The sequence below is a fragment of the Manis javanica genome, chromosome 10, assembly GCF_040802235.1.
Source record: "Manis javanica isolate MJ-LG chromosome 10, MJ_LKY, whole genome shotgun sequence".
Classification (NCBI taxonomy): Eukaryota; Metazoa; Chordata; class Mammalia; order Pholidota; family Manidae; genus Manis; species Manis javanica.
The window spans coordinates 63,917,158-63,932,994 of NC_133165.1; the positions used below are offsets into that span (position 1 = coordinate 63,917,158).

At 41.0% G+C, this 15,837-nt stretch overlaps 1 protein-coding gene across 7 annotated transcripts in view; it reads right to left on the minus strand.

Annotated features, from left to right (window-relative positions):
* GRIP1 (glutamate receptor interacting protein 1) overlaps positions 1–15,837 on the minus strand; it is a 643,653-nt gene that overhangs the window by 62,322 nt on the left and 565,494 nt on the right. For all 7 annotated transcript variants that reach the window (XM_037007170.2, XM_037007167.2, XM_037007164.2 and 4 more), the window contains 3 exons: positions 10,826–11,012; positions 10,110–10,255; positions 3,059–3,139 (listed from right to left, as the gene is read on the minus strand). In XM_037007170.2, coding sequence (XP_036863065.2) covers positions 3,059–3,139; positions 10,110–10,255; positions 10,826–11,012 — 414 coding nt within the window. The remainder of the gene's footprint in view (positions 1–3,058; positions 3,140–10,109; positions 10,256–10,825; positions 11,013–15,837) is intronic.

Below are 15,837 nucleotides of genomic sequence, written 5' to 3' on the forward strand. Positions count from 1 at the left end.
AGGGACTCATTTCTCAGTTAATTAGGTACGAAGAGTGAGCCGTAAGCCAAGTGTGAAAGGCTCCGGTGATACGCTTCCCAGGATAGAGGCTTGTTTCTTACTCCTCAGAGTTTTCACCAGACAAAGAAGACAGTAAGAGGACTTTGTGTAGAGATTGCGAAAGGTCAGCAACCCCTTGCCATGCCTCGGTTTCACTAACAGCATCTATGTGTGTATGAGAAGAGGGTCCTTTGATTTCCTACCTAAGTAGTACAGCCTTAGTTGGCACTAAATTCAGGGGGGTAGAGCTTTGATTAAATATTTCACAAAGCTCCATGTGTAAAATAAATAACTACCATCATAACAACTAACCTTCGTTAGGGTTCATAATGTGTTTGAGGTACTTAACATATACTAATTAATTTAATACTTTCAACAATGCCACAAAGACAGTAACGAGTACACCATTTTACAGACAAGGATGCCGGGAACAGAGGGGTCAGAGAGTGGGGTGGGGCATCTGGGCTCCGAGTCCTTGCTCTTACACATTTCTCAAGTCCGTGCTTCTGCAGTTCACACCATAGCCTGTGTGCACACACCTACATTCATCGTCTCCTTCAGAGGCTCCTTTTCTGGAGTTCACAATGGTGTGCAAAAGATAGCTAACAGAAAACTGTCACTGACAGGCTTCTTATTTAGCCACTTAACAAACACAGGGATTAAACAAGCACCGTGTATGTGCCAGGAATTGTCCTGGGCCTTAGGAGTTTTCTATTTCACAACAATGAAAATAGATTTTGGCCTTCCTTTTTTTTTTTAGATCAAATTCTGCTCTCTCGACTGGCAAAACATGAGTATTTTCCACGAAGAGATACCAGCTCAGTATGGTGATGATAAGTTGTGTAAATGTAGCTGTAGCTCCTGAAGGGCTGACAAACATGTTTGACAAGTTTATGTACAACATCTCCATCCAGGAATAGCCCAGCACCCCTAGCTTCCATGAATAGTGTTAGCTTACAGCTGGCTAAAAGCCAGGCCATTCTTGCGGCATTTTTTGAGTAGTTTTCATTACTGGTATTAAAATCAGTGTGAGATGTAGTACTTAGTTCATTTGAAACACCATCAGAAAGCATAATTTTAAATGATTCTTTCTGTGAATAAAATATTTTGTAGTCATGCATACATGACTACCCCTCAAGCAAACTGACCAGATAAATACTGACTTTAAAAAAGCAATATAATCACAGGGTTAGTTTTTAAATGGGTACTCTCCTTATGGCTTAATTACACTTTTATGTATATCAGTTTTTAAGAATAAACGTATTGTGTTAACATGGGACCATTTTCCTAGTTAAAATTTGAGAGGAAAATAACTGGAAAAATGGGTTGCAATAGAAGCTTCTATTGAGTAGGTGTCTGCAGTATATGCACCAATAGAGCAAGCATCTCTAAAGACAGGGAGTGCATTCTCAAAACAGCATAGGGCATAGGCATGGGAGTGCTCAGAATACATTTGTTTAATGAAGACAAAAAGAAAAAGAATAGAGTGGAAGGTAGGGCCTCCGGGTGCAGCCAGCAGGTTATACACTGCAGAACTCCAAAAGGCACCACTTTCACAGCCAGTTCTGATGGAATAAGTGAATGGATGGAAAAAAGAGAATACATGAGAGCAGTGTTAAAGTTACACGGGGGTTGCAGAATCCACCTTGAGCCCCAAAAAGCCAATACTAAGTTCTGATGAGCTCTCCCTTAATTTCAGTACCCACCGCTGTTGACAGAATAATGCCACACTATCTTTGCTGCATAATGAGGAACTGGACAGGCCATGTAACCCGGTTAAAGGCACAAATGACTTTAGTGGCACCTAGGCTAGGTCTGGAGTCTCCACAATCCCGTTTCATCTTTCGACTTACTAAACAGAAGCACACCAGACCTATTAGTCCTAGCTTTCCCCCTGCGGGCCACACTGGGGCTTCGCGGGTGGGCTACGGGTTTGTGCTCATACATACGACTTCTTCTTCTTTACATTTATTCTGTATTGTAGTGCCACTGTTTTAGTGTTGCACTAGATATGTATAATTTATTGGTCATAAATAAAACTTCATTCTCAGTGTTAAATTTACATCATTAAAGTTGAAAGGGACAACTCCCATTTCATACTGCCTAATTGAGAACTCTTTATTTGTGCCTTAACACTGACATATACGCTGTCCGAAAGGGTGTCGTGCGGCACTTTTAAATAGCCTCCTCTGTCCTGGAAGGGCCCACCCCTTGGTCACAGGCATCGCCTCTATGTCTCCTTTGGTTTCTGTGCGTTAATCATTTGCTTCATAGTCTTGGGCACTTATGGATGAACTTAGTTTATGGCTATTAAAAGCACAAAAACCTCAATTTCCATCCTATAAAATTCCACAGAGGCTGAAGTTTTCAAAGTTGTTTTACCAAAGCCATTGTAAATCTAGAGCCTGAGGAAAGGAGGACATTAGACACATTTGTATGTCCTGCTATTCTTCTTGGTTTGGTTACTCCTTGGATCATGAAGGAACCTAGGAAGTTACTAAAGTAAGAGTCCTTATCTTAGTCTTGCAAAATGGCTGGTAGATGCATAGTGGATGGGTGAATAGTCTCAAAAGTAAATAAATATGATTTTTGTTAGTTAAGTTACTGTGAAAACTTAACCCACAATATACTATAATGTAGAGAACCTAGATGCATTTATATGCTCATCTGATTATTCATAGCAGGGATGTGAGACACATTTATTGAATACTTATTACTTGCCAGGGACTATAGTAGTCATATAAATACATTATTTTATTTAATACTTTAAATAACCATGTATTTTATAGATACCCTTATTTGCGTTTTACAGATACAGAAACATAAGATAGAAGCGAGTTTAAGTAACTTGCCCATTCACACAGCACATGAGGGCTAGAGATGTGGCCGGCTCCACATTTTTGTATCATTACACAGAAGCTTGGCCATGACACTTAAAATAATTGCCAAACTGGGCAATGAAAATTTCTAACATCTTTAAAAAATTTTTTTCATTTTAAGATAAATCACTTGTACTTACAACTTATGGTTATTCCAAGTTCCACATTGTGTTTCTTAGGGAGCTTTACATGAAAAGTTCCACTACTTGGGATGACAGACTCTGTAATGTTAACACAGAAAACAGTATGTTTACAGGAGACCTGGAAAAAGGGAGCACCTATCAATAAAAACGCATCTGAAATAGTTGCAGCATAATCATTTGTACTGAAAGCTGTAGGAACTGAAGAAATGTGAACAGCTCTAAAATCCTGGTAAACGAAGTTCCAGGAGAAGAATAGATGCCCTGCTCATTCGCAACTGTATGTAATCCACAGCAACAGTTGAGTTTGTGTCATTCAGGCAACATCTGCATAGAATTTACCTGGGATACAAGTCAGAAGTACAGATTCCTGAATGATCCCAGATCTACTGAATCAGAATCTCTGAAGATGAAGCCTAGTAATCTGCATTTTAAACACATCCTCCAGGTGATTCTCAGACATACTCAAGTTTAGAATCATAGATAGCGTTATATCCATTTTTCCTCCCAAGCATATTTTCCCAAGGGTTACCATACAGCGGTTCTTTTTTTTCAACCATTGTGTGAAAGTAGTTGGGGGGAATAGATTTTGGTAGTGAGGCTTGCTTGGTGCGATGTTGGGAGATTCTGGGGGAAGTGCCTTAATTTGCAATGAAAACAGGGCAAAGTACACTTAAAAGAGGTAGAAGGGAGAGTGAGACTCAAAATATTTTACAACCAGAATGGTACTGGCCACCATCAATTAGAATGGATGCTGCCGGTAGAGTTGGACTGCTGGACACCCCAAATCCACCAAAGATGGCCTTCTAGTTTCTGATCACAGGAAGCTACAGGAGGTACCAGGGGCGGGCAGTGGGGCAGGGCACTGGAACAGGGTGAAAGTGGCCTCAGATAACGGCTACCCACTATAGAAGTATGCTGATATTGCAGCAACAGAAACGGCCAGTGTGCACTGGTTGAATCTCATCTGGATAGAACTAAGTTGATTTTACCAGGGCCTGACTAGTATTTGAAAGAGGAAGGAACTGCTACATATTCTTAAATACACTCTTCTTAAAATTTGCTTTAATAGTCTGGGAGACCTTCAATTAGAGATGAGGTTAAAACGGAAATATCCTCTGAAGGCGTAACATCTATTGACACTTGAGCTGCTAATGACTATAATCCTTTCTTGAAGGTTTTGGAAAGGGGTGGAGGGGCGGCAAGAAGCAAAGGAAACATTAGCTAAGGGGAGGATTGTGGGGTGGCCAGATAAACCACCCTTACTGCTGGATTTTGCTCAGGGCTAGCTCTTTGACCAGCACATGAAGACTTAACTACAGTGGCTTTGATGTATAACTGTGAGGTTCTCAGGCCCCTAGCCCCATTTACAAATCACATATCGAACACATTTTGAGTCTCTGTGGAGCAGAGGTGAGAGTTGGGATGGCCTCATGGAAACAGAGTATTCCCCCTGTCAACCTTAACTTGCTCTTCCCACTTTTGTGCTTTCCCATGAGGAATGTGGTCAGTAAAGCCTTTACAAGACCAGAAGCTGATCTTCCAATTTAGAATATTTGCCATAGACTGTTAAACTGGAAAACACAATAAAATTTGATTTCCCTGGACCCTCCAGGCTTCTAGAACACCACCTGTAAAAAAAGATACCCAAACTATCCCTCTCCGTGTCAGCTGGTAAGCTGGGGAAGGCAAGTCTTCGCTCTCCTCCTCCTCCTTCCCCTCAGGTCTTTACTCATTTCCCAGGGGAGTGAGGGAATCCATTGCCTTCTCCCACTTGCCCCCACTCTTCTTCTCTCTCCTGTCCTGGCAGATGGGGCCAGGTGAGCATCACAGACTCTGGGTTGATGCCTTTGGCTGCACTGTTGTCCTCAACTAATACTCTGATGGTCCAGGAAGGACCCCCACATATTTATTTATCTATTCATTAATTACTTGTACCCTTCCCATTTCCTAGTAGGACTTGAGATAGATAATTTATTAGGTAGGTTGATTTACTGCCCTCCAGAGATTTCCAAAAGACTGGCTAATTTTGATATATTGGGGCAGAGAAAGAGAAATGAGGTAAGCAAAAGCTGAGGAGGCGTGCTTTACTTCCTCACTTTGGGTGCTGCCAGTGTCATATTTATTTACAAAATATTTCTCACATCTGTGCTTGCCTTCCATCTCTCTCCTGACTCCTCACCATTCCCTGTTCCAATAACAGAAGGTTAATTGTCACATTCTTCCTACCCCTAAAGTGACAGTTTAAGATTTTGGAATTAACATGGGGGCAGAAAGGGCATTTAGAAGTGCCCACATTTTCCTCATCTGTACCAAGAGCAAGTGTGCCAGGAGAAGGGAGAAAGAAACAAGTGTACATGAGGAGGAGCACGTGGGCCCGGAGAGAGCCTGTCATTGGCCTGGACAGCCCCAGACCTCTGGGTTTAGTCCGTCCTGGGCTGCCTACGTTCCCTGTCCTCGTGGGCTGAGGCACCTGTGTGCTCCCAGTGAACGCCTCTTCTCTGTCTAAATTAGCTTGGATGCTTTCAGTTGCCTGCAACGGAAAGGTCTTTGATGAGCACATGGATCCAGTAGAGGGAAAGAGGTGGGAACTAAGCAGGAAACCTCCACACAAGTTTTCACGGGTGTAGTGGGAATTTGATTACTCAGGTAAAGCACAGAAGCGATCCATCAGTAACCCCCTAAGAAGCTTCAGAGGAAGAAGTGGCTTCACTATTTTGGAACTCATTTCATGCATGCTTGTTTTAGTGTTATCTAAGGCAAGGTTCTCTGTAAAGGGGAGGGGAGTATATTATGTGCTTGCATGAGTGTATGTATATATAACTTTGTATGTATATAACATCTTGTCCATGATGCTACGTGAGGTCTTTCAATCAAAAGTCAGGAATCACTGATCAAGAATAGTGACTATTTTTGCTTTTATAAATTTTTAATGCAGGGAAACTTAATCAAGATTAACATTGTTAATGACCCTGGAGGAGACATCGTCCCTTCCTGGAAAGCAGTAATGGATCACGTTTGACTATATAAGATTTGAAATATTTATAAAGTTGAATAAATATCAACAAATGAATCTCTTTGATCAGCTGTGGCTTCATTTTAATCTTTAAATACCAACATGGTTTATTTTTATTTTATATTTGGTAATTTTTTTCCTCACACAGTTATTTGATTGGTAAAGCAAGGGTACATTCATTTGGGGTTTCTTAAATAAATACTAGTAAAGAGGTAAAAGACCCAATATCCAAAGAGAAACAATAGGTTTAGGGTAAGTAAATAGAATGTTTATTTTGTTAGACTCCCATGTGATTATTTTGTCTTCCCTGGTTTTGTTTTATCATTGTTAATATTAAAATTAAAAACACATTTAGTCAAACAAAGGCTTTCTTCTTTCTAATTTGGCCTGCTTTTCCTGCCTGAAGCAGTCATTGTTGGTACAGTAAGATCACCACCACATCATAGTTCCTCAACTGGGATGTACTTGGGTGATTTGAAAAAAAATTAAGGGATCCTAAGGGGGGTGAATGTAAATGTTCAACTCCCACCTACTCAGAGAAAAGCACGGGGTGGAGGGGTGTCTAGTAATGCTGGCAAACATCATTTGATAGGATTTTCACTGGGACATTTTTCTAGAAAAAGCTGTGTTTTTCCCCAACAAAGTACCTCAGTGTTAAAGCAGAAACTTCAAGTAGTCACCATGTGGCAGAATGGTATGTAGAAGACAGTATTGAAAAAGGGTAAATGTCAGTTGTGCATATGCTACGATTACAGCTTTATAAAATTATATGTATGGTAAAGGACGTTGGTAATGAAGCACACACAGAAAATTAAACTTCTGTTTATTAGAGTGATGGGGCTGTGAGTAATTTTGCTTAAAAAAATTCATTAATGTTACCACAATCTTGTTATACCCATTTAAAGAGATAGATTTCAGCAAAAGTGTACTTACAGTCAAGCTTTTAAAGCATTCTTTATGTCACTAAAAATCCTTATAAAGGCAAATAGCTTCCCTCTGAGACATGATTGTTTGGGAATTAGTATTAAGGTATATTTCTGAGGAAGAATTTTGGAAACAGATGCTCATGTCCAGACAACTAGGAGTGGACCCAGAAGGACTGGGAAGTCTTGACAGAGCTCATGTCCAGAGATTTCCTACCAATGTTCCAAGTTCTTGATTGGTTAAATAAGAGTTTTTTAGCTTTTTTAAGCCAAAGTTCTAGCAGTTTCCAGTAGGTTGGTAATGACTAGGGTATTTTATCAAGGATTCTGATGCTGTGTCTGGGCTCAGTGGGAGGATACTGAAATCAATCAGTGATGTTGGTCATGAGCGAGAGAGGAGGGAATGATAGGATGGGAGCATATATTTTTCTGGCTCTATTCTACACCCTTTTTATCCATTTGAAATGGGTTGATTTCTGGAACAATTGAGGGCAGGAGAGATGACCTTAGGCCCCTTTTTCCTATCCATTATTTAAGCAGGCTTGGTACTGAACAAAGTGGCTTTCATAGATACAGTTGCTATTTTTTAGAAATTTTAACTTATTGAAGTATTTAATCAACAGATATTAAAATATACATACACATTAAGTATGGATTAAACAATGAACAAACACTGATACACATAAAATAAAAATTCATTTATAGCACAAAAAATACTTAGATGCTGCTTTCAGAGAAGGTCAAATCGTGCTGGCCATTCCATTACTGGAAGGTAGCCAGTAAATGGGCTTCACCATGCTTGAAATTCTTGCTTTAGCTTCCAAAATGCCCTCTTTTTTGTATCTGTTTTCACTTCTCACACTGCGTCTTTGTCACCTCCTCTGCTAGCGCTCTGTCTCTTCAAATCTTAGTATTTCTCAGGCAGAGTCCCCTCCTTGGTCCCCTTCCTGCCACCACTCTTTCCTCATGTCTGTCCCCTTTATCCCAGCGGTTTTCACCATCACTGGCATGGCAGTCCCTCTTTCTCCCTGCCCTCTGCCCAGGCCCCCAGGTCCAGGCCCCAGGAGGGACTGCCTGCGTCTCCTGGGCACTTGCTTTTTCATTCCAGGTGCAACAAAAAATTTTTCTTTTCATTTTCAATGACTTAAACATCACATGCCTGGCACATAGTAACTGGTGCCCGATAATGATCTTTTGAAGCAAGGAATGGATGAGTATGTGAGTATGTCTTTTTCCCCTGGTATTGGCAGTGGATTTGCCTATTGATGTCTAAAATAGAAGTCTTATTGTTATCCCCAAATTTCCACTCTTCAAGTCTTCCTCTCGTGTAAATAAATCACTGTTCACTCAGTTGGTGACCCTCCTGCCCCAGGAGTTATCCATGATTTGTCCTTTCTCTCATCTTCTATGTCCAATCCTTAAGCAGGTTCTGTTAGCCCTGCTCAAACCATGTCCTAAATTTCACTACTTGTGAAACCTTGCCTAAGCCACCATGATTCATTCCCTGTCCCACTACTGCAGCCCCCTAACTGGTTTTTCTGCTTCTGCTACTGTCCCTTCTCATTCCAAAAGCCTCTTTCTATAGTATTCATTGGGTTATCTCATTCCCCTCCATAAAGTGCTCCATGACCTCATTACACTTAGAATATAACTTAAATTCTTTACCAGGTTATTGCATTACTTGGCACTTTCCAGCCTCTCCCACCCCATCTCCAAATCCAAATCTGATTGCCACCTGCCCCACCCCGCTACCTTCTATGATGCAGCAGGAGCACTTCCGTGGTTCCTCAGATCCACGGAGCTCATGATTCCCGCTCCCATCTTTCACGGGGCTGCTCCTTCTGCCTGTGACACTCTCCTCCCAGATTCTCACATGGCTGGTTCTTCTCCACTTTCAAATCGCTGCTCAAACGTCACTTCCTTAGAGAGTCATCCTATGATTGTGAGGACAGCTCCCCGACAGTCATCCCCTAGACCCTCTGCTGCTTTATTTTACTCAGAGTACTGGTTACTGCCTACATTTATACCTGTTAATTTAAAAATGGACTTTCTTTACTGCTATAATACAAGCCTTATGAAGACAGGGATTTTTTTTCTTTCCTGTCTACTGTTGCACCTCCATTGCACAGAAGGGTAACTGGCCCATAGTAAACACTCAGCAAATATTTGTTGGGATAATGCAAACTCTGTGTCCATACCTTTACTGACTGGCAAAGGTTACTGGCTCTGTAAGGTAGTGTTTCACTGTGTAAAGACAATTTTCTTAAATGGGAACTAGTGCCAAACTCTAAAACCTGCACAACCTGTTAGTTACTGACTAGGGACCCCTTCATGATCAAAACTAAAGGCTCCTCTGGGCCCTCTTCTTCACTAGCCTTGTCCATGGCCTAGTTCTCGGCCTGCTAAGTCAGTTTATCAGATTCCCTCCACCTTTGACTGCATCACCAAGTACTCATTGCCTCAACCCTTGCTACCTAATCAAGTACCTCTAAGTAACTTTCCATCCAATGTCTCCCTCACCCTCACCTTGCCCATTGGCTATAAATTCCTGGCTGCCCTTGCTGTTTTTGGTGCTGAGTTCAATCTCTTTTCCCTTTTGCAAATCTTGGTGTTTCTTGCAATGGTCTTGACTAGTCTTTCTTGTCATTTTAATAAGTGCCTGCTCCAATTTCTGTTTAACATTGGAGAAACAAATATTTACCTGTTGGGCTTGTATAAATCCACCTATCAATTTTCATTATTTCCACCAAATTTTCATATGTTCTTTGCAGGGGAAAATATCAAAGACAGGCTTTTCTTTTCATATGACTGAATAATGTGGTTTCTTTAGCATATAGGGGAAAGTCAGGAAGAATAAAGGCTATGTGGTTTTTTTTAATCTCCTTTATAGCAGCTATTACTTATTCATTTTGTCATGTTATATACTTTCAACTGTTCTTGTGGTGATCTTTTAATGAAAAATGCCAAAACAGTGCTTAATTCAAAAGGACACCCCAAATCTCCTAAACAAAAACCTGTTAAGCATATTAAAAAGTAGCTCCTATTCTGCTATAGAACCCACATAACTGACAGGCAGTCCACTCCTGACTCTGCGGCTGACTTGTGATCATACCTGCAACATCAAACTCTATTTCCAGTGTCACCTTGCTCGTGATTGAAGAGTCTCGGAGGAGCTGATTGGCTTCCTCAAAGGTGCTGTCTTCAGTTGGAATTCCATTAATGGCCATCACTCTGTCTCCAATCTGTAGCACCCCACATCTAAATTGAGAAATGCATGTTAGACATTGTAGACGGAGTAAATAATTATCAAGTTGACTTTGCCAAGTCTACTTTCTGTGATCCTTGCAAAATAGCATAACCATTTGGTCTTAGGTCAAGGGCAATGTCTTTCTTGCACTCTTGAATTTGAGGGCTACAAATGTGAGTTGGGAATCTCGAAGGATCCCAGAGAAATAATTAATGATTCAGCACCACAGTATTGTTATAATCTGATTTGAACCAATATATAGTAATGATGAATGTACATTCCCCCACGGCAGAAAAATTATTAAAGTTTGAACTTCAGAGATGTTTTTTATGGATTTTTTTCTTTTTTAATTAACAGAGCCTCTAATCCCTGATGGACAAAATCTGCTAGATAAAGGCATCCATGCTCGTTACTCTTCTCAAACCTGATCAAGAACATAAAATTTTATTGTCAGAACAGAGAGTTCATTACATCCTGCATTTCCTGCATTGAGCACGGTTCCATAATTTATTAGCTATGCAAAGATAGCCAGCACAAGAAATCCAGACCAGAAAAAGATGCTGTGAAAGAAAGCATCCCACCTCTCTGCCGGGCTGTCAGCTTCAATATAGGAAATCAGAGGCGGAGAAGAGAGAGTCTCCGTGGCAAACACACTGCCCTGCAGTTGGATCCCAAATCCAGTGACAGGATCTGCCGTCAGCACGACCTCTGTGGTCTCTGTGTGAACGACCTGCCCAGCCAAGCCCACTGTGCTGGAGGCTAAAGACACTAATGGAACAAACATGAAAAAGAATGACGAAAGGTTGGAGCGAGTAAGCACGAGGAATATCAGCATTTCTGAGAACAGATCATGTCTCTGAAAAATAAAAAAAAAGCTCATTGGTAATGTTGGGAGGTTATACTTTAATATTTAAGCAAAAAGTGTAGCTAGCGCTTAATCTCCAAATATTTGCCACATTTCAGTTGCACCACCAGTGTAGCCCTTTCCCCGTATTTACACCCTCCCACCCTCACCCATGCAGTGGTGGGAGCTGTAGGAAGAGGAGAGCCTTACAGTCAGGGTCCCTGGGTTCTGGTCCTGGCTCCACCTCTCAGCACCCAGCTGGGGTACCTCAGGGTAAGTCATTGATCTCTTTCCCATCTAGAAAAATGAGGGTTGGGCTAACGGGTCTGATGTTTTTTCCACCTTAGCCATCTGTGCCTAAGCTCTAAGGTTTTCACAAACCGAGCTTTGGAGAAACCATGTACGTCTGGCTCCCAGAGAGGAGAGAATGTGCTGGACGTCAATCTTCCTCTAGCTCTGGGTTGGCATGATGGAGTCATTTAAACTCTCCATTCCTCCTACCCCCAAATTTGGCCTCTTCAAACTTGTTCTTTCCCACTGGATCTCCAGCTACTTTGTCATCTTTTATTTCATTCATTCCCGATATTCATCTAAGCCTCCAGGCACACATCTCTGTCTCATTCTCATGCCCAATGCAGGTCATACAAGGTCCACTCCACTCCTGGACACCTTTTTCTCAAAGCTGCCCACAGAGACCCATGCCCTCCTTGCCTCTGGGAGCTGGTGCTCCGCCCTCAGGCTCTGACACTGGACTGTCACTTCTCCAGACAGGTCCTCTGGCTTCTTTAATTGAAACCTGGTAACACCACACACCTCAAAATCCTCTCCTACCAGCAGTCATTTTCTTTCACTCTCCCTGCATGGGGCAAGGAGAGAGAAGGGTTTGTAATACTCCTTGCTCCCCATATGCAGTGGTTTTTACCTTAAACCATGTCTATTTAAAGTCTACATAATATACTTATTTATGCTTTGTTTCATCTTCAAACACATAGATTTCTACTATTACAAAATTCTGCCCATTTCCTCACTGACTTCAGGACTTGACTTTTAATTTACCTCCACTAGCCTGTAATTTTTTCTTGTTCTCAGCATCTTTGATACCGTGGTCATAACCTAACCGGCCAGCTTTATGGGTCTTCAGCTCTCTCAATGCCATTGCTAGCGATCCCACCCTGCTTCAACTCTCTGCCAGCATAACCCTATGCTGGACCCCATCTTCCTTCAAAATGGAAAGAGCTCCAAACTCTCGGTATCTGGATCCTCCTTGTTGGTCACATGTCCTTCCTAGCCGTCTTTCCCAGTCCCTACTACCCATCTTTGCCTATGACCTCTAATCCCACTCCATTTCCCTTGCCTTCTAGTCCAGTGGTTCACAATTTTGTTTGCAACAGACTTTCCCCCTTCAACAGAAAGCATGTAAAGGATGCCTTTGTATTCCAGATGAAGAGGTACTGCAGATTCTAGGGCAGGAATGGGAGACCTCAGAGGCTTCCCCTCCCTCACACGGGAATCTGGGGAGCCCAGTTTGAAAGCCATCACCTTTATCCATTCCCTTCTACTAGCATCATTTCCCTCCACACTCCCCCTGGACTCCTGGTGATCACTTTAATGATGCATCTGCTAGTGTCAGAGATTCTTAACCCCATGAGGTTTTCAATAGTCCTTGGTTACGCCCAGTCCACTCCACTGCTGGTACTAAGTTGGGGAAGGGTGCTACAGTCAGTCACTACAAATTCACTTTGTTCTCTCTGGGGGCCTGGAATCTTTTGTTGTATGTTCTTTTGGCACCTTATTTGACTTACCCAGGATCTGTCTCAAGTGTTTCTACCATTACAAAGATCAAGCCTCACTCTGTGCTTCATTCTGCTCAAACGTGATTTTTCCTATCATCACATGTTCTTGCTTCTTTCTTTCCTGCTCTGGAAGGATGTATTCTTCCTTCCATTTCAAGGCTAACTGCTCCTCTCAGTATTTTTGATGCTGTTTCCACTTCCTCTGTGATTTTGTGCCATAAAAACCTCTTTCGCTTGCTTTTGCCAACTTTCCTACCCACTCCCTCAGCTTTTGACCTCTTTCCATAGATCTGTCTTGAGTCCAAGACTTTAAAATTTGGCTCTTCCCTACACCCTTGACTGAAACTACTCTCACTGATGACTCCCAGATTGCTAAAGTCAATGGCCTCATCTGGGCTAAGCACGTCGCAGCAACTGGCTTTGGGAGCCATCCCTTTCTTTCTGAAATTGCTCTCTTGGCTTTAATGAAACTTTCTTCTTAAGTTTACTTTTTAAGTCCTAATCAGTTCCTTTGCCTTCTCTCAATCTAAACATGGAGTCACCCATGGTTCTGTCCTAAGTCTTTCCAACTTTCTTTTTTCTCTCATTCACTTCCCATGCCTCTGTAATAGGACTTCTGCAGATATCTTCTCAATCTCACCTCTCTAGTTTCTCTCAGGCTCCAGTGATGAATTTCCTGACTTGATGGCTGTCCCTTCCACAAGATGTCTCACTGACTCCGCAACTTAGCATTTTCAAAACTAGTCAATCATCTTCTCTTGCTCATTGCTACTATGAATGGGACCACCACACATATAGTCCTCCAGGCTTGAAATCTCAAAGGAGACTTTGATTTATAACTCCCCATGGCCTCAAATTCAACCAATTTTTAAGTCCCTTCAGGATGACTCTTGACTGATTTGTATCTTGTGTATATCCTCTTTTTCCTTCTTACTGTCAATACTTCAGGCTTTCATTACTTTTTATTTCAATTATTCTAATATACATATTTCTGGGTACTCTCATGCCCAGTGCTTTGTACATGTTATTGCCGGATTAATTTTCTCTTCATGATGAGGCCCCAACTTATCTACTTCCTGGAGTAGGGCCTCATCATTGCTAATATAGATCACCTTAGAAAACTTACAACCAGTGTCACTGCCTCTTGTCTTATGCTAACAGCTTCCAAATTGTTGCCAGATTGGTTTTTCTAATAAGCAAAGTTCATCCCTCAGTTTATAATCTTTCAATGGCTTCCTATTTTCTATAGAACAACATCTCCAGTTCCAGCAGAGCACACAGACCCTCCTTAAATTCATTTTCTCCTGCCCAGCCAGTCTCATGTCCTTCTCTGCTCTCTCCATGGGCCATGGGCTCCAGTCCTACTTTCATACCTCTGCTTTTTCATATATACTGTGCCCTCTCCCCCATTAGCCCCCCAGGTTTTCAATGTCCCTTTCTCTGCCGTATCCAGTCAAAGTTAAGTACTTACTTTTCTACATTTTCCACATTTCTAATACATGGTCCTATTTCAGTATTTATCAGACTTTTATTTACCTGCCTGTCTCTTCATTTCCCCCTGAGTTCTTTAAAGACTGGAACTAGATCTCCTCTCTGAAATTCCAGTGCCTGGGGCATTCAGTGAATAAATGAGGAATGAATCAAGTTTTGTGATATCACCTACGTTTTCCTTTCTGCAACCAACACTTCATGGAGATTCTGCTGAATGAAGGAACTAGAAGTTATCCTTCAGGACCCCTGATTTTCTACAATGTAGTTCAATCCAGCATTGTAGCTGGCATGGCTGAGGTTGGTGAGGTGGATCATTTGTCTGGGAGGAATAAGGAAAATCTACCAGTCCTTAAGAAGCACCATCATCATTCTGTCTCAATAGGATTAATGTCACTGAGATTAAAGTAGCTTGAAGTAGTGGGTGAAGGTAACCTCCAACCCCAAGCTTTTTACAGGTAGTAGCCTACAGTTCCAAGATCTGACACATGGCCTATTTCATATTAATTCAGACCACATTTTTCTAGTGTGCCTCTTTTGATGTCAACTATATTTTGATTATTCTCCAGATCACACATTTTGTTATTTCTGGTACAGAACCATTACAAGGTACCATTTCCTATTGGGAAGAATCTGGAGGTATGTTTCTTTCCAGTATTCAGAGTAGGAAGAAATATATTAGAACCTATTTGGCACAATACTTTCTATCTTTTAGATAAAGCTTTTTGGACTTCAATAGGAATACTTTATTTTCTGTGAATGTTTCTATAGGTTCACATTGATATTTTTTTCCATTTTAGATCTCAGTTTCGTATAGATTTTTGGACTACTTAATTGGAGCTAAAAGCCATTTTGAACCCTTAAGTCAGCCGACTGCCATTTCTACTAAGAAAGAATCAAAAGAAATGGGTCAATTTAATAGTAATAGGAGGGATTAAGTTAGATATAGTGAAGATTTTCTCAAAAGAGAGACTTGGTGAACATTTAGAGAAGACAGTTGAGGAATTTCATTCTCTAAAAGGTTTTGAAAATAGAAATAATTCACTGTGGCGGGCATTAAATTTAAAAGCTTTATCTGGAGGCAAGTTGGGGTGATAGAAATTATTAGTATATTTATTTTAAGATTAAGAATATATTAAACATTGGTTTTATATAAAGTTATAATTTATCTAATAAATACAGGGTTGTATTAAATAATGTAATACTTCACAATGAACTTTGAAAGTCCTCTGACATATTGGAATCTAGTCTTTGAAACAATAAAACTTCATTTGAAATTGTATGTACCGATTATTCACATATATTTAGGTCTTGGTAATTATTACCAGATATGGAAAAGATAAATTGTAGGTTTAAAGGTTAAGACAGAAGAAAAACTACCAATATCACTTGGAGGAGCAAAAGGTAAGCTTGATGATATTGCTTCATTAATGCGGTTAGCAGCAAAAGAAAATACAGGTTATTTATA